Source organism: Diorhabda carinulata, chromosome 12 (genome assembly GCF_026250575.1).
Source record: "Diorhabda carinulata isolate Delta chromosome 12, icDioCari1.1, whole genome shotgun sequence".
Taxonomy (NCBI): Eukaryota; Metazoa; Arthropoda; class Insecta; order Coleoptera; family Chrysomelidae; genus Diorhabda; species Diorhabda carinulata.
In genome coordinates, this window is record NC_079471.1 from 4,206,011 (window position 1) to 4,228,796 (window position 22,786).

Here is a 22,786-nt window from a genome sequence, read left to right on the forward strand (position 1 = left end):
TATAATCTAGGGAGAAGAAAAAAAACTCTACATGTCGACTATAATATTTGGAATAGATATTTCTATGGAATTTTATATAAAAATTTATGATGAAGAAAAAATTTTTGGTTTAAACCCTCGCGCTTCGTATAGACCTGAACATTACGCCAGACATCGTACAGATCAAAAGACTAATTTGTATGGGCATACGACACCTACGTCGAGTCGTAAATATTCGTTTGAAGATTTGTTAGGTGTGTTCATTACGTCTTTTTTTCGATTTTTTTTGTGTTCATTATATGTACATAATAACGAAATCGAATATTTTATACCACCAGTTTCGTTATTCAATAGCCACACCTTGTATATTAAATACAAATCATTGGAGAAAGAAGAATAATCCGACCAAATGTGAAGACATGCATTTGGTCATGGTCCAATATATTAGCCCCTTTAGAGTCATTAGAGGAAATGCTTGCAACCTTGTTTGCAGGTTTGAAAGAATCAAAACAACACAGCAACCTTGGAGGCATCATCTCACCAATAAAAAAGGCCGATTCATAAACTTGATTTTCCGTTTGCTGTTGCCATTCACGGGTGACGTTTGCCGTTTGACGTTAGTGGCAAATTCTACATTGTATTCATGAATTTGACGTTGCTGTCAAACTAAAAATTTTGTTATTCTTTTTGACGTGTGTTCTGCTTTTTGTTCTCGTAATATTTTTGTGTTTTTGTTTGTAATATATTATTTATGAGCGATATTATGGAAAATAACGAAGAGAAAACAAGCAAAGCCAAAATATCACCATAAACAAACAAACATCAACGTTACGCTCTAACGTCATATGTCAAAATCACGTGACAAACGGATGTGATTGGCTCTTTTCTATTGCTACCAAAAGTTGTTACGATTGGCAGAAGGGAAAATATAAAATTCGTTTATGTTGAAAGTTACCAACGGCAGACTTATCGGCAATGGCAAACGGAAAGTCAAGTATATGAATCGACATGAACAGTTTTATTGCATTGCTGGTACCATTTAAAGAAAATTCAATTGGAACAACTGATGAATTAAAAATTATATTTACTTTTTCCATTCAGTTCATTTTGAAATAACTCCGGTCCAATAATTATGTTTTTTCAGTCCCAAATCATTATTAAAAATAAAATGACTCCAAGTTTAGATTTTCCATATAAAAGACTGAATTGTAGTGTACTTGCAAGGATTTTGAATTTATCAAAACAGTATGATATACGTACGTGAAGTTATTATTACGGTACTCGATTAGATATTCTTGACTCGGCTCCTTCGTCGCCTCGTCCATAAACATCTATCTAGTATCGTACTAAATCATTTCTCGGACTTATAACCATTTCAGTACGAATTATACTTTTGACATACTTCGTATAAGATTAAAAATATGATTTGTAATAGTTGTATTTTTAAGAACGCTTTTTGTTTATAAACTTAATATGTTTAGACCTTTTTGTAGTGCAGCATCAATTGATGCATGTAGTACCTATCGGACAAGCAGATATTCGGGATGTCAAAAACTTACATTTTAGGAAGACGTTTCCTGATCTAAGTTATTAGTAAATTAGTCCTACATCAAAAGCAAATATAAAATTATATAGTACAACACTTCGACTATTTAGTCAAAAAATAGGTAATAAAGTTTAAACTATAGATCCGATGAGGATATCATCTCGTATCTAAAGATCTGAGCAATACTTAAAAACACCGTGTACATGTTAATTTAAACACCCATTTTTTGCAATCAGTTTAACTTAAAATGTAAAACTTCCATGCTAATACATTTTAGAAGAATTTGGCGTGAAAATTATCAATAATTATGGTGAGGAAAAGTGCAATTCCACCCAAAAAAATTCACGAAACGTCAAGATTCCCTTTATCATTGACAATAACTTTATAATTTGATAACACACAAAGAAATTAAACCGTACCAAATAGTAATTTTCTGTAAATGTAGTGGTGTTTTGAAAAAGCTTGTGGATTATCCTCGCAGTTCAATTAAAAATGGACTTCATTGAAAAAAAATTTTTTTGTTTGGCTTCAAATCATGCACAAAGTGAATCTTGAAAGCTTTCAATCCAAGTTACAATCGTAAAATATTTCATAGTGGTCCTATTTACTCAGAACTACGAATTTGGATTTTCTCTAATCAATGCTTCCTTGTACAAAAAATTTCTTCGTTTCGGTGTCTCACGAGATGTGCATGATCAATAAGACTCGGTGGTCGGAAAACTATCCAAACTGAACAAAAAGGGACGATCAGCTGGGTAATGGGTTGTTAAGTAATGTAGTGTTACCAACTCAAAGTTCTGATTTTGTTCTTGTAGCTTATTAAAAAAATGACACCTATATCTTAAAATTAGAACATTAGAATCCCATTTTGTTATTTTCCGATAAAATAGCTGTTGATTTAAATTTCGTTATTGTTTAAGCTCTAGTCGTTATTTCAACAACATCGCATGAAAAAAGTTAAATTACAAAAATATTTAGGATAATCAAAAAATTGACATAAAAATTTGTTCCACAAACGAAACTATTATTATATCTTCTTCATTTGCCGTGACTGTTTTAGATCGTTTTTGATTTCCGGAACCATTAACGAAGATTTCATTTATCGTCACAAACTATTTCTTAACTACGGCGATAAACCTACATCTCAAACGATTCTAAACGCATGAGCAGATTTTTTTGTAAGATCATTGCTGCAAAGCTGCTCTCGCTTTGGCTGTTTATTTCGGTTCTCAGGTTTACTATTCCATTTCTGGTACATTTCGATATTTAGTTATGATCTTCTTTGTGTTAAGCTTCAGTCCTTGATCCTGCCAGACTAAAACAAGATAGTCTATGAGTCTCTTTAGTTCTTCAAACGAGCTGGTTATTGAAAGAATATCATCAGTCTAGCGTATATTATTGATATAAATCAAGATCTCGTCATCAGCGTTTTTAAAAACTTGAATATTTCTTCAGAGCACAAATTAAAAAGAATTGGAGGTAGAATGTACCCTTGTCTAACTCATATTCTTATTTCAACCCCATTTGGCGATCTACGCGAACGTTACCGGTGTCTTGTCAGAAGATATTAGTTTCTAATGCTTATACATCTATATTCACTACATTTTGTTGATTTACGCTCCAAAGGATCTTGCTGCGATACTGGAGAACCCCGCTGATCCATTAATACCACTCCTTTTGAAAAGTATAGAATGTTGGATGGCTGTAGCTATCAGAGATCTTCGTCTTCTATATCAATGGGCTCCCAGGTGTAGTGCTCTGGAGTTTTCACACTTTGATAGAATGTGTTTCATCTTCTGTGCAACAAAATCCGCATGCCTGGAATGACAATCAGAAAAAATGGACTTCAAATTCTCGATCAGCTTAATTGTTTCTGAGTTTCTTACTGCACTTTATTTATACTCTTATTGCTTATTCGTTATTGCGCAGTTTATAGCTTTGAACATTTCGTCTTCGATGATACTAGTAATTGCAGTTGTTGTATAAGCTAAAAATCCTTATAAACTAAAAATTACAAAAATCCTGCTACTGATTCGAAGATAATTAATAATGAAAATTAATATATACATGATGTGATGTATTAGCAAGGATCTGAACACGGCGTTTTGAAAACATACAGTCTGTGACTAATTTAGTCTATTTCTTAACAGTAACAATAATAGTCAACAATGATATGTACAAAGTGTTCTAGTAAAACCTAGTTATACATTAAATGATTTTATTTATGCACAGAGTGAAAACTCGATTTGTAGCTTTTTGATTTTGTCTATTTAATTATTTTTCATATCATAAACATCAAACAAACATTCTGTTAAAAGAACTATGTAATACTTTGAGTTTCTATTATTTTCCAAGTACTATTTAGTGGTTTTTTTTGCATCAGTCTACCGAAAACCACAAATAACCAATCAACATACAGTTTTTTGCTTTATAGCTCTATCAGAGATGAGACAGTCAGAATACCCACGAGCAGCATAAATAAAAAATAAAATACATATTGGCATTAGCGTACAAGTTGAAACGATGATCAATAGTGATCAGCACGTGAACATCGTACTGTATGAGATCGTAGCATTCAAAGGGAGCTGAAAATTTAAAGCTCTGTCCATTCCAATACATGCTTAATGTTGACCAAGAGCAGTTACTTGGTACTGACCTTGCTGTAAGTACATCTATATGAAATGAGATACAAGAGGAGGCAAAAAGTATACCAAACTTAGCACCAAATACAATCCTAAAATCCCGTTTATGTCGACTGATAAAACAAATCCAGAGTCAGCTATTGTCAATACTTCTACCACCTCGTCCACATCAAAATAAGTAACAACAGCAAAAGAAAATGTGAACTGACACGTCTGATAAAGAATAATTGCAACGATGAGTCAGAATATTCAGAAGACATTGTGTTTGTTCTGACACAGGAAAAACTAACGAAATGTGGTATCGAGAATGTTCTGGTCCTGACAACTCGGTTGATTACGAGGTCTGACTATTAAATAAAAACAGGAGCAAAGTATGAATCTCAAATTTCTCGTTAAATTGAAAAAAACTCCGACTGAGTACTATAAATTGTTGCTAGAGGCATCAAAATTCAAAGGACAATGTTGATTGTTTTTTTCGACATTAAAGGTATCGTGATAACTGAATGGGTTCCAGAGGGTCAGACTGTCAACCAGACTTACTATTTGTCAGTTTTGGCAACACTGCGAGAACGAGTTCGTAAAAAACGGTCCGATTTTGCACTAGGACAACGCACCTGTCCATAACGCGCTATCTTTGAAACAGTAATTGGCCAGAAAGCATACTCTGCTACTCGAACATCCGCCGTACTCACCAGATTTGGCACCGTGCGACTTTTTCTTTGCTTCCGAAGATAAAACCTGCTTTGAAAGAGACCCGATTTGAGTCGATGGAAGCGATGAAGCAAAAAACAGCAGAGCTCCTAAAGGCACTCACCAAAGAAGACATCCAGCACTGCTTCGATCAATGGAAAATACGTATGGAAAGGTATGTGGCGAGGGGAGAGGAGTATATTGAAGGGGAGCATTCGAATATAGAATAATTTTTATAATAAAATCTTTTATTGTAACCAGTCTCGTTATTTAATAGACAGAACTTAAAGTTGATTTCATTTTCCAGTCGGGCAATGAGAGCGATTCTGCTTTATCTGTAATGATAGTCAAGTGAATAAGTATTTAGTTTCTAAAAAAAATGTCCTAAAGTATACATAAATTTGCCTTTTATTGAATTTTTTCTTTAGTCGACTCAAATTCCGCCCATCTACTTATATCTTTAACAAACATCAGTTTTTACTGACGATTTGTATAATTTTCATTGACCTAGGCTACTATCGACCGCTTTCACGCTGTTCATGAAAATACATCTGACATTAATTTATCCGCATATTTATAATGATATGTATACATATAATTATTTTAACATTTTCAGTCTTAATGTCACGATGGCGTTGATTGTATATATTGGAATATTTTAGTTAGTAGTACAGATAATATCAATATATGTGGTTTAAAAAAATATATCGCTGAAGATGATTTCGTTTCGATTGGGATTATTTCCACTTCCGCCATTTTGAATATTGACAGTAACAGATTCGAAACGAAATCTCTGTTTTTGGAATTGATCTTCTCGCTAACCATTTCTAAAAGATCCACGCATTCCTCCTAAAAATAAACAGAATTTAAACATTTATTTGTCGTATCGACAGATCAAAGCAAGATTTGAGTCAAATATTTTCATTAATTTTCCTCAAAGAACCATGATTCAAACAATAGCTATGCCTCAAATAGTTTGTCTATTTTTAAAATTAGCAAACCGAGGTGGCTCTTCCCTAGGTAGAACAACCATCCTTAACTTAATGGTAAGTGAAAGTAAATGAAGCTGTAGAGCGCTGTTACTTAATGATCACGTCCAAAAAAAAACGCCAGCAAACATAAATAACTTTAAAAATCGTAATGGAAAAACTTGTGTGAATTTAAAAGAGAGAGAAATGTTTCATTGTCAAAAAATTGTTACAATTTGTAAAGAAAAACTAAGTTGATTTCAATTGACAAGTGATTGTGCATTTTTTTGTATTGTAAAATATTGAGCCTTTAACTAATTCTGAACGTGGAGTAAGCAATTTAGTTTACCAATTAGGAAAAAGGAAGGAAGAGTCAGAATTTTTAATCTTTTAAAGAAGTCCCTGCAGTGACATCCAGAAGGGAATGGTATATCAAAGAATTATCTACAACAAGCTCTAAGAATTTTATAGATTCAACGACGTCAATGGTGGTGTTATTTAGTACAAAAGGCTGCAAAACTTTAGTTTTAGAAACGTTGAAACAGAGAAAATTAGAATCGCACCATGATTTGAGGGTGTTTAGTTTAGTGTCGTGAGGTCAAGGTTGCTCCAAGAGAAACTAGTGTCTTCTGCAAATAGACATATCACTTAAAAGCGTTTATACCAATTTTTAAAGCATTTAAAGATGATAAAGCATCTTCACAAATGGATGGTTACAATGTCGAATCAAAGCGCTGTTTGGAGGTGTTTAGATCAAATAAAAAATTATTTTGCACCGATTTGTGACTATGGATGAAACTTGTTTACTTCATTACATATTTGAGCTCATATCACTGTACATTATTGTAGATATTAAAGAAAAGAATCGTGAAGAACCGACTAAATTTGTAAGAAAAAACATCTTCCTCCAAGACAAGTTGATATCTACCTCATTTTACCAGCAGCTATCTTCAGAACTGAACGAGAGCTTCACGAAAAGAAATATCAATAGAATCAGTAAAGGATCACAGTTACAGAAGTCTATTTTGACGCTATAGTTCTATGAAAATGACAAAGAAATGTTAAGAAAAAGCGTTAAACTGATTTTATCACAAACAGGACCTCATAAATAAAACAAAATTTGTGTGAAAAGTCTTCATATATTGTACTCTATTCTGAATACATGAAAAACCACTACAGTAAAAGCAAATTACGGAGCAAATTATTTTTTGAAAGCACATGGGAGGTCAAGTGATCCTTATAGTATTTTTTCGAATCAATTAAAGAGCTGCTGGAAAGGGAATGGAAAGTAATGTCGCTATATTTAATTAATAATGAAATAATCTTCATTATTAACAACATATTGCCATGTAGAGGGCAAATTTTCATTGTTGGGCCGATAAGAATCGATTAGTTTTTGATTTAAATATAATAACATCTAAATTGTTTTAACAATAAAGATCTGTACTGAAAAAAACCCGTCCACGGTCGAAGCGATGCTATGAAATGCCACTGAGCTATAGAAATTTAACAATGAAAAACTTTACACCCTTCGTCAAGGATTTAATATTAATATTGAGGGCGCAAACTTTCAGGGAATTTTTTTTTGAGTTTAGCACGATGGAACAGAAAAAGAAACTAGTTAAAAAAAGCACCCTGATAAAAATTAATAAATCTATGAAAATAAATAGCAAATATAAATAAAAACTAAGCACAATCACAAATATAAATACAACAAATCAAAGTCAAAATAAGTCAAACGAGGAAAATTTATTCGATCGGGATGATATTCTAATTTTTTATTAGATAACTATTAGATAATTTTTGTTGTACTCTAATAGTTCATCTTATATATTAAAAAAATTGATGATTTCCATTCCGAGTCCGTTCAGGCGTTCTACCCAACCGATTTGCTTAATTTTTTTTTCAATGAAAGGTATTGATGCACAAATCAGCCAGCAACCATCGGATTTCATCTAATTTTCACCATTCTCAAGGTATACTCAAATGCGATTTCCCCCTGTTCATTACTTATGGGAGTTTTTCACATACACACGTTCTATCCTTAATATCTCAGGTTCTATTCAAGATAGAGACTTCGTTTTGGTTTAAGAATACTCGCTGAAACACCCTCTTTCTTTTGAGTTTTTGAACACTTAAATCGGTTGAGTTGGAGAGGAGCTAGGCGCGGACATTCAATGTGTAGTTATGGATTTTTGTAGGTTTTTGGCAATTTTTCTACATTCAAAGATCTATATCTCAAGTTCTAATATAGCTACAGAGTTCGTTTTGATTTAAAAACACTCGCTGAAATATCCTCTTTCTTTTGAGTTTTTGAACACTTAAATCAGTTGAGTTGGAGAGGAGCTAGGCGCGGACATTCAATGTGAAGTTATGGATTTTTGTAGGTTTTTGGCAATTTTTCTACATTCAAAGATCTATATCTCAAGTTCTAATATAGCTACAGAGTTCGTTTTGATTTAAAAACACTCGCTGAAATATCCTCTTTCTTTTGAGTTTTTGAACACTTAAATCGGTTGAGTTGGAGAGGAGCTAGGCGCGGACATTCAATGTGAAGTTATGGATTTTTGTAGGTTTTTGGCAATTTTTCTACATTCAAAGATCTATATCTCAAGTTCTAATATAGCTACAGAGTTCGTTTTGATTTAAAAACACTCGCTGAAATATCCTCTTTCTTTTGAGTTTTTGAACACTTAAATCGGTTGAGTTGGAGAGGAGCTAGGCGCGGACATTCAATATGGAGTTATGGATTTTTGTAGGTTTTTGGCAATTTTCCTATTATAATGATTTCTGATACTTATTTAATGGATTCGAGCGAGCGAGCGAGCGAAGCCGCGGGTAAAAGCTAGTTTAATTATGAATTAACAAACCTTCTCCTTAGCAAGAATCTCTGGTGGAGACAATTTACTATAATCGATGTCTTCGGAGAGTTTTCCAGAAAGAATGACGTTTTCTTTAGTTGCATTAAAGAACTCCAAAGTACAAAGTGTCTGTAAACAATAAAATATAGTGAAGGATTATGGATAATTACATTGGTAAAAATTTATCTACTAATCAAATAAGCATTTGAATTCGTAATGAATATCAAAATAATTTAGGTGGTTCTACAAATGGTGCTGTTAAAAGTATGATTCAGTTCAACTCCTTATTATCTACGTATATAATTATCTATTAAAAGTAAGTTTGAAAAATAAACACAGTGAATCCATTCCTTAAATTTTCAGAAAATACCTCTAGAAACATTAACGTACTCATAGTATATTATAACATATAATTTTTGTTGTTTTATCATCTTTATCAAAATAAAAAGATCTAAGAAATTAGAAACTAAAGACTGAATATCAAAAACACGTTTTATGTAGATTCACTTTCCAATCATAGTAATGAGAATTGAGATTTGGAAGATTCAAAAAGTTCATTCCTAAGTTTTGTTTAGTGCATTTTACGTTGACATAATTTATAAAATAAGAAGTTATACAATTTTATCGGCGAATATTCATGTTATACTACTTGCAGATTTTGTAATATTTTCCCGCAACGGGAAATTTTCGTGTTTTTTTTGGTTATTTGTTACTAAGTGGGTTATTTTGAAACCGTTTACATCGCCAAGTTTTAACTTGAACAGCTCATGCCTTCTACAAGCTCCCACAATTCATACTATTTACCAAAATGACTTTTTTATATTTAAATCCACATTACATTAAAAACACTCACAATTACACTGCCTGACGCGCGTTTCGATAACCAAGTTATCGTCTTCAGAGACTAAAAGTAAATAGTTTACCTTCAGTCTCTGAAGACGATAACTTGGTTATCGAAACGCGCGTCAGGCAGTGCAATAGTGAGTATTGGTGTAAACAGTGTGTTCATTATGAATATCGCCAACAGCTTAGTTAAGATTTTCTTACTTTAGAATATAAATATTTAACATCGGGGGCTTTTCCAATGAATTGCTTTATTTAATTTGTTTACAGCTTTTTATGCTGAACCTTTTTCTTTCAAGTAATTAAGAATATTTGGATACGACTATTTTATGTTTGATAGTGTAGATTTGGAAGTTGAATAATGTGTCCATAGACTTGAAGGTATCAATTTTTTAAATAAAAACAACTCATCAAAATAAATTGTTACCACGTTTTCCGTAAAGCTGCTAGACTTTTTTTGTATTTCTAGACCATAAATTTAGAGTAAAATTTATCGTATCGAATTTTTTTGAATATTTTCGGCTCTTTTGTGACCTGGACTTTAATAAATTTCACCAGCGGACATTTCCATTGGTTTAAAAAGCAAAAATTGAAATTGAATGGGTAAATTTTGTTTAATTGGTAAATTTCAGTCAGGTAGCCACGGCAATAGTTGATATTTTCCATATATCAAATGTTGCATTTGTTTTGTTTATAAACTTGCACCTTAAAGTAGGTCCTAGACTATGAAGCGGCTTGATCAAATTGATTGTATCAAGCGTGATTGATAGGTTAAAAAACCCGTTTGAAGCTTGAAGCAACCATTGACGGTGATTGATAACCAGTCCTTAAACCACCGTCTTTTTTTCTTCGTTTGGTTTATCTCCTTCACAGCAACCAATGTAAAGGTCAGGAAGTCCAAATCTACATTTGATACCATCATACGCTCCACACTCCTCCACTTCTCAGCTTCGACTCGGAGTTTTGATCAGAAGATTGAATATTGAAGATTTAATCAAGCCGCTTGATAGTGCAGGACGTCCTTAATGAACAATCTGTATAATTAAAGTGATAGTAATACAAATTTGAAAAAATATAGGAGTAGAAAAATAACATTTTTTCACAGTAAAGTGAAATTATACCAATTATGTGAATATTTTCGCAAGTATTTTTGAATCCTCGTCCGGTTAGTTGCCTCGGATAAACGCCTGGCAACTAATCCTTAGCCTCGTGATAAAAAGTATGATTTTAGTGCTCCGATAAAGAAATAATTACAATTGAATTATAATAACATCTTAAAACACCCTACAAATTGAAAAATAAACTCAAACTTACCCCATTAACAGCTTCCTCTTCAATAATATTTTGTAACACTCTAACAATATCTTGTACAACAATTACCGTGTGATTCTTGTTGAGCTCCTTCTCATCCACTTCGCTGTATCCCAAAAAGAGGAAAACACCCTGAGGTAATGAGTAATCGTTCGGCATGGGTTTCATGCAGATGAATCTACAATATATATTATACAACGTGGTTAGATAATTGTTATTTTAGGTACGTACGACATTTCCATCTACTTGGATAAAGATTTAGGTTTGGTAATGGAATCCTAAGGCATCTAAACGAAATTAACCAAAATAAAAAATTTGAAAAAAAGAAATGATTGAGTTATTTCGCTGTAATAAAATATAAATTGTGAATGAAAATATATATCAAAGCTGCAAATAACGAGTTTATTGATTAGATAGTTGATAGGAAGGTGTATACAAACCTTCCGGAATAGCATAGACACCTTCCCCGGAAAGCTTGAAACGCCGGAGCCGCATGATTGTAATACGCAAATTCAGTCTTGCAGGGCATCCTGTCTATGCAAATGGTTCTACAAGTCAGTTTCTCGCCAATTTCACATTCACACACGTCTGAACATTCAAATTCATCTTCGTGGTAAATCTGAAACACAAATAAAATTTGTTATTTTTATACAATCGTTTGGTTGGATGGTTTTACAACCATAAGTTGTTCTACTTATTATAAAGTTTATATTTAATTAGAACATGGATTTTCGTTCTAAAAAATAGTTTTATATTACGTTATAAAGTTCTTCCTCATCCGTATATTGAGTTATACATTCACACGAGACCGTTGAAAAGGCAAAAAAAATCCATTTATGTTTTATTGTCGGGTAGTAACCGGTGAAAATTCATTCGAATAATAGTAGGCATTCATACTATGAAATGAGAACAGGTTTTGTATGGAATAAAAGCAGAAATTACGTAGTTTTAGCAATAAGTTCACTCGTAACCAACGGACGGATAAATCTACTTAATTCGATTAAATTATACTGGATTTTCCATATCTGTGTTTTTGGGATACCTGGGCCGTTTCAAAGTCGTTTGTTTGTACACATATATAAAGTTTCTAGGATTATTGTAACTGAAATCTATTCTGTTTGAAAAAAACGGTATATTTTGGCTTTATTTACATTAAGTGAATATACGAGGGATTATCAGAAAACAACTACATACTGGACAGATCTTCGAGTGAAGACAGATGGTGGTACTTATATAGTTAACGTTCCCAAACTGTTTATTATTATTTACATGATAAAACGCTTGGAAAATTGGTTTATAGTAAACAATGATTCTATTTAATGGTACTTTATATTGAAAAAGCTTGTAGCAGACAATAATAAACGAATCAATCAGACAGGAAGAGAACAAAGTTGTTCAACGACGAAAACCGTAACGAGTAATGCGATATATTTAGTATAAAGCTGTGTTAGCGTGCAAAATCTCGTTTCCGACATGTTGCGATACATTAAGATGTGCGTACATTAAGCCAAACAAATGATGTACAGTCCCATATATCATAATGTCTAGCAATTTATCGATAAAGAACAACACTTGACCACATTGTTTCGTAACCACCAGCAAACACCTGGTTCACTAATGGCAAAAAAACCCTCTACATTTCGAAACCCGAGGGATTATCCGGAACTTAGTTAGATCATAAACTCACCATTGTGCAAGTTTGTAAGTGTTATATAAAGGGAGGTTGTCATACTTTGATAGAGAAAGCTGAAGTTACCATTCACATAGAACATTTTTGACCAAGATCATTTCAGATTGTTCTGCATTTTGGTAAAGACTTGACGAGTACAATATGCAAACTTCTCCTTTTCCTCTTTTATTTTCTATCTGTTATCAACAAATACGTTTTTATTTGACTTTTGCATTTAATTATCTTCGTATCTTTTTGATGTACATTCAAAAAATGTTTGATATAACAATTGGAACTAGAAACCGGTATCGAAAAACTCTTAGAACTAATTTTAAAGCAATCAAAAGTAATTTGGTTGAAAATATTCTCAAAATAATGATAAACGGTGCGGAAGAACAATGAAAAAACCATAATTAGAGACGATGAAGAAGAAAATATGGTAAGCAGTTCATTCATACTTCTTTTTAATATCTTCACTGTTAGAAAAACGATTCTATAAAAGTAGAATAAAATGCTGAACATAAATTATATAGTGAATATTTCTAGTGTGAGCTAAAGTCGACTCTGTAACCTTTGTGTAGCGTTGAAATATGGATTATACTGTATAACCTCAAAGTCCTAATTGCTGGCATCAGTTAACCGTTGATGTAGTGAAATTGGAGGTCATAACTTCGAGTTAATTTAATCTTTTGTATATTCGACTTGGTGACGAAATTTGATTTAGCTATGCTTCATTTAGTTATAGATTTGAATATATTTGAGAGTAATATAGTTGATTGTATGACTTTGAAGAGAAAATTGTATATTTGAAAGATAGATATCAAAAATACCCTACAGAGGAAATTTTTCGCGAAAACTTCTTGGAGTGATTCAAAACGGAATATGTGAGGTTGGCAACTAAGTACTTTCGCTTTAGTTTCCGTAAAGAAAAGAAACCTGCTGCTCAAAGTTGAGCAACGATCTGGTCGGCATATCGAAGTTGATGATGACCAAATCAATGTCATAATTGAAAAAAATCGTTTTAGAGGTTGCATATGCACCTTAAACGAAATGAAACCCACCCTTTCTTAAAAAGAATCATCACTGGTGATGAAAAATGAATCGAGTATAGTAAAATCATGGAGCATACAAGATGAACCACCAAAACCACATCGAAAGCTGAAAAACAACAAAAAAGTGTTTTTGAGCTGCTTCCAAGGAACCAAACGATCAATTCTGATATTTACTGTCAACAATTAATGAAACTGGATGAAGCAATCAAAGAAAAACGGCCAGAATTGTCAAATCGGAAAGATTTAGTGTTTCACCGTGATAATGCAAAGCTTCACACATTGGAGCTTGGCTGGGGAGTGACGCCACATCCCCCATACAAACCTGATCTGATTACCATTTATTTCAAAGTTTCCAGAATTCTTTGAATGGTCAAACTTCACAAATGACGATGACCTTTAATCGCACCTGGTTCAGATTTTTGCTGATAAGGAACAGAAATTTTATGAGCGCGGAATCATGCAGCTGAAAGAATGATGGCAAAAGGTCATTGAGCAAAATGGAAAATATATAAATGATTAAAAACTATTCTTACATTACTTTGCTGCCAACCATAATACGACATTTGAAAGAAATATAAAAGATGGATGAAAATAAACCAAACATTCAGTGAAATGTTGACATTTTCTGTAATCAATTCCAAGTTTGGTAATGTTTAGACGTACCTAACGAAATAGGCAGGAATACTTTAGTTTACCTATTTAATTAGAGAATAACACCGATACAATGATTGACTAAATTGATAGAAAAAGAAACGAAAATAAGATTGGACTACTGGGCACAAAAGTAGAGTTAAGACAAGAGAAAATATCACTAGAAAACTAGAAATAGAAGAGGTCATTAGCAAGAGATCTGCATTAAGAATTTGAGCTGAGATTCTGATAGAAAATTGCCTCTTGAATGGACATGTCGAGAAACTGAAACTGACGAAAAAATTAAAGATTCTGCGGGCTAGAACACATTTGTCAAATACTTATTGAGTGTACAGATTGAGGGCTCAACTGGGAGCATATTGGACCAAACGACTTACCTAAACTAAGCCCGGTAGATGTCCTTAATAGAGAGTCTTCCGAAACTGAGTGAAGAAATGGCGCAATGATCGAGTTTCAGTAAAATGTCATTCCAACAAGTATACAAAATCATAAATATATTATAGAATAAATTTATTTTTAAATAGATGTGCATTAAAACGTATTTGTTGTGAAGAAGGTAGATATTGGTTAGATAACTTACCCTTTTGAAAGTTCCTTCTGGTATATAATGATTGGGAAACTGTGGTCTCTGAACAACGCAAGATTCTGTAATAAAAAAAATTAATTGTAGTCATTTGTAGTGAATAAAGTTTAGAAACGCTGGAAAACCGAAGATTCATTTTGTGAAAACTGCTTATTTTGACTGTTTTGAAGAGCAAGTATGTAATTTATACAAGCCGTAATTAACACTTTGATTATTGTTATTTATTGTTATTGACCCCTAAAGCAGGGGTCTCTAAACTTTGAAGCCTTCGGGCCAGGATAATTTTTTTCGTTACATCCCAAGGGCCAAAACAATAGTCGGTGAAAAATCACAATTCCATAAATCTCATTAGTGTTTTTTTGTTTTTGTTTCATTAGTTGGGATTAATTCTATATTTGTTATTTGTTAGTTAATAAATATGCTTAAGTTTAGATATTTTAGTTGAGTTTTCTACATCATCAAAGTTTTACCTTGCAATTAAATAAAGTAATTATCACTCTGTGTTTTCATTCGATTCCATTCAACTTATCACAGTACATACATAGTACATAGTAACACATTAGTCTTAAGCTGTCGCGGGCCGGATTGATGGAGTTGGCGGGCCGGATCTGGCCCGCGAGCCGTAGTTTGGAGACCCCTGTGCTAAAGCACCAAATTTGTGTATCAAATTTGATAAAATAGACCAAGATAAATGATCTTCCCCACTTACCTGATAAAGAACGAGTTAAACGACTTAATAAAGGACCTTAAATTGACAAAAACAGTCATTTCTAGACTTGAAATAAAATTTTCTGATCTCACATCTCTACAAATAGATTTACTTTGGTAAAATGAAATTAAAATGTTTTTTACACACCTGAAATAAATTTATTGCATACAAACTTATTTAATTTGCCTATGGGAGGAGTAAGGTCTCAAAAAGAGTGTCTTATTGAAGGACAATTAGTCCTTTAAAAACAAAATATAATACATCCCGTTCTCGTTAATAGTTATCACATTGTATTTTGTGAAGTCGTTAGGATGAATTTATACCACAAAGAAATTAGAGGCTTGAATATTCGATGGACCTCAAATACAATAGCTCTAACACTCTTCATATGACCCAGGAGGTAAACTTTAATATAACGTCATAAATGTTTGGAATAATTTGTTTCAAAATGAAATTTTTTGTTATCTTCCTATAATTAAGCGTTTTCTCGCTCAAAAAATTGAGTTGATAAATTATAGTTTGATAAATTGAAATATCATAATTCTTAGTATAAGAATAAAATTACTGATGAGAAAATTATATCTTATATCGGACTAAGCAACCATCACTTCACTGCAACAACTTTTTTTGATTTCGATTTCGATTGTGTTAATCATAATAAATTAACAATTTGCAGTACTACAGTTGGAGAATGTAGAGTGCCCCAAGGCTCAGTATTATGGCCATCTAGACCCTCAGGTTTTAAGCTTAAACCTTGTTGTATATAATTCTTTGGAATGGACGTCACATATCTAAAAAATTAACTCTACTTGTTTTGCGCTAAGATCAGTTTCTAAAGAACTAAATTTATCCACCTCTATAACAGTTTATTATGCCCTTTTTGATTCGTATCTTCGTTATGTCCTTCCCTTTTGGAAAACGTGTTGTGCGACTCAATTTGAGTGAATCTTCAAACTACAAAAATAGTTTTTAATTTGAGACTGCGTCGAATACGTACAGTTGAGCTGTTTAACCTTCTAGTGAAAAATCTATGCAATTTTGTATGAATTGAATATGGTTACATTGTGTGGTCGCAATTATAAATGAATTTAGCTATTCACACATTAATATCTTTCGCGAGAAAAAATTCTAATCGTAAAATTAAATGTCAACCGTGTTTGCATGTCACATAAATATATCATATATAACTATTTTCTACATATAGAATTTTGATTCGCATTGAAACCGTCGTTTGGTATAACAAAAAATGTGTTTATAGAATGATATTTCAGTTTACTTTGCTTGGGCACGCATTTCGAGCTTTTAACCTTGTAGAGGGAATATTTTTTTATTGCATAAATTGCCAAATGACATTTAAGATTGATCGCAAATAAATACTAATATCACGACATTCTTAAAATGGAATCGTTTAAATTCAAAGCCCAAATGATCAACTACAATTTTTTTGTAAATTATATATCGAATTTAAATATCGTTTATTTCAATATAACAATCAGTACCTCCAACTCATCTTACGACTATGTCTTTTTGACCTTTATTTAAGCAGGATTCATTTAATCGAGCACTAAAATTGCCTATTACTGTTTGACAGGTATTTTCTGTAATAGCTACCTCTTCTGGAGATAAAACCATGAATAATTTCCCAAGCTCGTGGCAGAAATCTATTGGACGTGGTCGAACCATGTTATTTGGTTATAATCATTAAATTTATTCAGTTCAGATACCAAGAAGTCATCTAACATCTGCACATAACGCTCTGAATTCACAGTAACTGTGCTTCCTCTTTCATATTCAAAAAGTAAGTGCCTATAATTTCTAGCGCTGACATCACATCCCCTACGGTCACTTTAGGCTAATGTGGGGGTTTCTTATGTTTGTAATTTGGATTGGTTGCACTCCAGTGGCGGCAACATTGCTTTTTGGCGTGTCTATTAGGATGAAAATCAGCTTCATCCGAAAACAAAATTTTGATAAAGAGCTCATTCATTTGGTTTACGAAGTCAAGCTCCTGATCAGCATCCTGAGGCTTTAATTCTTGCACTAACTGAATTTTGTAAGGGTACAACCCCAAATATTTGTGAAAAATGTTAAATAATGATGATCTATGCACGTTTAAAGCAACAGCACTGTCTACATCTTCGGTCATTAATGAATATCTTGGAAGCCCGGATTTTGACTTATCTAGTATTGATTCGTCTCTTCAAACTTTTCGATCAAATCAGTCGAATTGCAAATATTGGAGAATTTCATGGGGGTTCAGTTACCGAAATACCGTTTTCGCAAAACTCACGCACGCATAACACAAGCCCGCTCCCGATAAACGCTCTATAGAGACTGAATTCCTACCGATTAACGTACCTCCCGCATCCCTCCAAATAGCTCCTTTCACACAATAAGCAATACAAAAGAGAACCTTCTTTGTAGGCACTTTGAACAGAGAAATAATAAAGAAAATCTCTACAAGTTTTTTGTATGCGACGCAAGAAAATGCAGTTTCCACTATCTAGATAAAGTTCTAGTCATACAATTTGTTTGACCTGCTACAAGCGTTTAGGTTAGATCCAGGTGTACTAGTAGATATAAAAGTTGACCTTTCAAATTTCGTTATTACCATTACAAGAGTAGAAACTCCTTACGTAGACGGTTAAACTTTATTTTGTTTTAAATAAAAATGTAGCACACAAAAAACTATGGATAAACATTCAATAGCAACAGTTTCTATTCATCAAGAAATTAGAAAACTATATATTGCGAACGAAATTCTGAAATTTGAAGTTCAAACTAATAACTTACTTGGTGGCATTGTGGTAGTCGTAGTCGGAGGTTTGGTTCGCCTTGTCGTGGGTTTGGTCGTTGTAGTCGTGGCAGTGGTGGTCGTCGTAATGGTACTTGTACTCGTAGTACTAGTTGGTACAAAAGCCTGAGGAGGTGGAATAAATTCCGCAATTGTATTGAGTCTAGTATGCATAGACGTTTCCGTCGCCGAGATGAAAATTTTATTATGGTTATTGTATTGATGAATATGTGTAGGACGGTGGTGGACGAGAGGAACCGACGTACTTGGAACCGTGGTTGAATGCTTGGCCTGCTCCAAAGTCTTAGACATGTGAAAGTTTTTCTGCGATTCAACTATAGACAAAAAGACGGTAATATTACTACTATACCGAAACTTTTACTTAAACCGTCCGACTCAATTTCTATAATCAAGTTTTCTGTTTGAAAATCAACAAATAATATAAAATATTTATATCCATTTATCTATGGGTACTAGATAAGTATCGATGGTAGTGAGGTAGTACAATAAACAAAGTTCGATAACTTAAACTTACTATATATACATCAACTATACAATATACACAAAAATATTTGCGACTAAAAATTTTACTACGTCGCGCGAGCTGAGTCTCTAGAAACGGCGTAGCTTCGCTGAGATCTGAAATCAGAGCTCGAATGTCGAGGGGAGGATTAAGTGACATTGACGTGACTGGAAAAATAGAAATAAGTTCATAGGTCATGTGATAAACACATCCCATACACATGGAATCAAGGACGTGATAATCTAAATATAAAATTTTGTTTCTCACATCCAATGAAACAACCTTACATGAAAAAAGTTGTTTACCATAGTTACTAAAGGGTAATTTATGACAAAAACCTTGATTGACTTACACTTGGTTCGAACTAACATGTATTTCAAAGCTCTTCTTCTCTTTATATCGTATACACAGCGACCTAAAAGATCTATTGGGTTCTCATTCTTGTTGCGATACTGGGAAACTCAGTTTTTACAGCTGATCTATTGAACCCACTTCTTTTAAAATATCTAGAATGTGAGATGGCTGTAGCTTCCAGATATCTTCTATTTCATACGCTCCAAGGTGTGGTGCTCTGGAGTTTCGTCCTAAGTGCCACATAATCTGCATACCGCATTATCTGCTAGGTCTAGCGACTTCAGGTATAGAGATCTAACAGTATCTTCTAGAGCAAGGAATAATTCACCTATCTGTACTTGGGGGTTTTTGTTAGGTCCTTTCCTATTATACGTTCTATAGAGCTGCAAATTGTTTTTTTGCTATTCCGTTTTTGCTTTTACGTCTCTGTTTTTCCGGAACAACGAGATTTCCTTAAGAACACTTTTCAGCCATTCAAGATGTCCAAAAACTAGTTAAACATACCAATTGGACAAACTTTATATGCAAACGACATTTGATATACCTTGATCTTGCCAGCTTTAAGGTTTTTAATTTTGTGCGGAGTTGGCATATTTGACATAATTTGAAACATATGAAAAAGCCATGAAAACATCCTTAAGGATGTATGCTCAAAAATATCTTGACAGAGACCTTCTCCAAAAGAGAAATTTTGAAACGATACTGTCAAGATTTCATGGTAGTTAGTGGTTGTGAAAGAAGACGATGACAGTTACTACCGAAAAGAAAATGAATTCTTGGTTTTAGGACATAGTTTTCAGGCTTCTTAGTAAGTACAAATACCATGTATATCGAATGAAGTTGTACCAGTGTTTATACCACGATGACTTTTACCTCAGAATAGATTTTGGATTATTGATCCTAGATCGAGTAGTAGAGGAAGAAAACTTTTTTTTGTGTTATTCACAGACGAATTTACTTTCCACAATAATGGTCTGGTGTAGTGAATTTTCACAACTCTCGCTATTATGACACTTAAAATAGGTATTTTCTATATACTACGGATCGTTAAAGTCGATGGATCATGAATGTGTTCGGTGGGATCGTGGAAAATCAAGTGATTGATCCCTAATTTTTCTTTGATCACTTGATTGGACGAACATTCCTGAAATTCCTAAAAAGGGCGTACTGGGATCTCTTGGGGAAATTATCTAAATACAAAATGTCCAAATATATATAGAAAAATATAATTGAAAGTTTCTAGAATCAATTTATGAAAATCACATGTAAAATATGGTACCTTTTGCTAAATTGTCTTTATTTTAAGTATATCCTGAATTAAAATTAGGTTTCATAACATATGAAAAATTGATGCTTCGGTTTTTCTGATAATATTTTGAAACGTCAATTTTTTACCTGTTATGAAACCTAATTTTATTCAGAAGATAATTAAAGTCAAGACAATTTAGCAAGAGGTACGGATATTTTACATGAGATTTTCATAAATTGATTCTAGAAACTTTTAATAATAATTTTCTATCTATATATTTGGACATTTTGTATTTAGATAATTTCCCCAAGTGATTCCAAAACGCCGTTTTTAGGAATTTCAGGAATGTTCGCCCAATCAAGTGACTATTGAAAAATTAAGGATTAATCAATTGATTATCCACAATCCCACCGAACACATTCATGATCCATCGGCTTTAACGATCCACAGTATATAGAAAATTCCAATTATCTAAATTCAAAATATCCAAATATATAGATAGAAAAATTTTATTAAAAGTTTCTATAATCAATTTATGAAAATATAGTACCTTTTGCTAAATTGTTTTGACTTTAAGTATCTTCTGAATTAAAATTAGGCTTCATAACATGTAAAAAAATTGATGTTCCGATCTTTCTGATAATATTTTGAAACGTCAATCTTTTACCTGTTATGAAACCTAATTCCAGACAATTTAGCAACAAATACAGGCGCTAATAAATACGAAAATTTGTAAAATATAGTCCATATACAATGAGTTTTAATGTTTACATGTTTGGAATAACTGCTGCTGTTGCCATTAGTCATTTCTAACATGCAGATCGATTAATTGGTTAAACTGTGTGTTATACAATGTTAGATGTCAGTGATAAAACTTCCACCATTTTATTTTTAGATTTTCCTTAATCAATAATGTAGTATGTTTTCCGGCTTGAAGTGAAGTAATTATTTTTTCTAATGGGGGTAGGAAATTACATAGAACTGTATAAAATAAAAGGAAAATACTAATGCTACAGGTAATACGTAAAAAAAATACACTTAATAATTATTTCTAAAAAAGATTTTTTTTTAAAATGAAGCTATAGAGTAGGAAAATCGGCGTTTTTAATGCTATTCTAAGTAACATATATCAAGTTTCTACGTACCAAACTTTACATATTTCAATAAAAATATTAGTTAACTGTTTGATAATACCTCGTGGATTGATTAATGTAATTTTTATATTAAATTTTCTATTTTGCTTTTTTGTCAGTCTATAATAGTATTTTTAATTGAATTAACTTTATTTTACCAGTTCTACTACGATGTTTTGTGAAAATAATTTTTCATATGAACCTCTTTCCAAACGATATATCAAATGTAAAATAGCTTCGATAGCTCAATGATTCGTCAACGTGGCTTAAAATCTTACGGTTGGTAGATCGAATCTCATTAAGAAGTCAATTCTTCTTGAAAAATTTTTACTCAACTACTGAAAGTTTTTTTTTTAAATCGCACTTAAATAAAGTGCATAAAATTGTTTTCGAGAATGATTTGAATAATAGATTCTGATAATGTTAGAATATATTTTGAACATATAAGGCTAGAAATGTTCAATGAAAGCTGGTGATATTACTTTCCAATACTTAACTAAAATATCCGCTCTGTATAAAGTCAAAATTCATCGTCATGGATACAAAGTCGTATAAAGTGTGGCTTGTACAGATGTCGAAACGTTCTCCAATAATCGGCATAACTCTGTCAAAAAGACACATGCTCGTCGAGTAAGCGCGTTTGCAGAATGAATAATCAATATCAAGTTCACGTTTCAATAAAGAGTTTTTTTTTGTATCTGTCTACGAGCTTGTATCACGAAACTATGTCTAGCGATTTGCAACAACAATTTTCGAGATCGTTCAAAAGTGTGGAAGAAGTACCAGAAATTCTTAAAAACGGGCTCTGTTGCCGACGCGCTGCGTTCTACACCACCGTTATTTGTACCAACTGACGAAAATATGGAAACGTTTTCTTTGAAGAAGAATTAAATCTGCCTGGGATGTGTGTGAGTATGGGGAGGTTCGTGGATCCGTACTATTTTGAGGGCTACTTGACGGGTCAAAGTTATCTGTAAATGCTCGAAGATTTACGTGGGAAAATTAACAACGATCTAACCCTCGCGATCATCTGTCATTTCATGTACCTTAATGCTCATTTTGGAGAATGCAGGTGAGGATTCGTTGAGTGGCCCACTAGGTAATGTGATCTGACACCTTCTCGTTTTTGCTTGAGAACCACGCACCCTTCCCGACCTCCGAAATCAAATTGAAAAATTTTAAACTCTTTGAAGACAGCTTGACATGCCTTGCCGGATGGCAAAATTCCG

General features: G+C 32.8%; 1 protein-coding gene across 1 annotated transcript in view; it reads right to left on the reverse strand.

The window, feature by feature from the left end:
* The window catches only part of LOC130900327 (uncharacterized), a 194,934-nt gene continuing 172,148 nt past the window's right edge, over window positions 1-22,786 (reverse strand). Inside the window, exons 12-17 of the mRNA XM_057810863.1 lie at window positions 18,298-18,633; window positions 14,793-14,857; window positions 11,281-11,459; window positions 10,844-11,018; window positions 8,696-8,815; window positions 1-5,706 (exon numbers count right to left, since the gene is read on the reverse strand). Of these exons, the coding sequence (XP_057666846.1) occupies window positions 5,482-5,706; window positions 8,696-8,815; window positions 10,844-11,018; window positions 11,281-11,459; window positions 14,793-14,857; window positions 18,298-18,633 (1,100 nt within the window). The 3' untranslated portion in view covers window positions 1-5,481. The remainder of the gene's footprint in view (window positions 5,707-8,695; window positions 8,816-10,843; window positions 11,019-11,280; window positions 11,460-14,792; window positions 14,858-18,297; window positions 18,634-22,786) is intronic.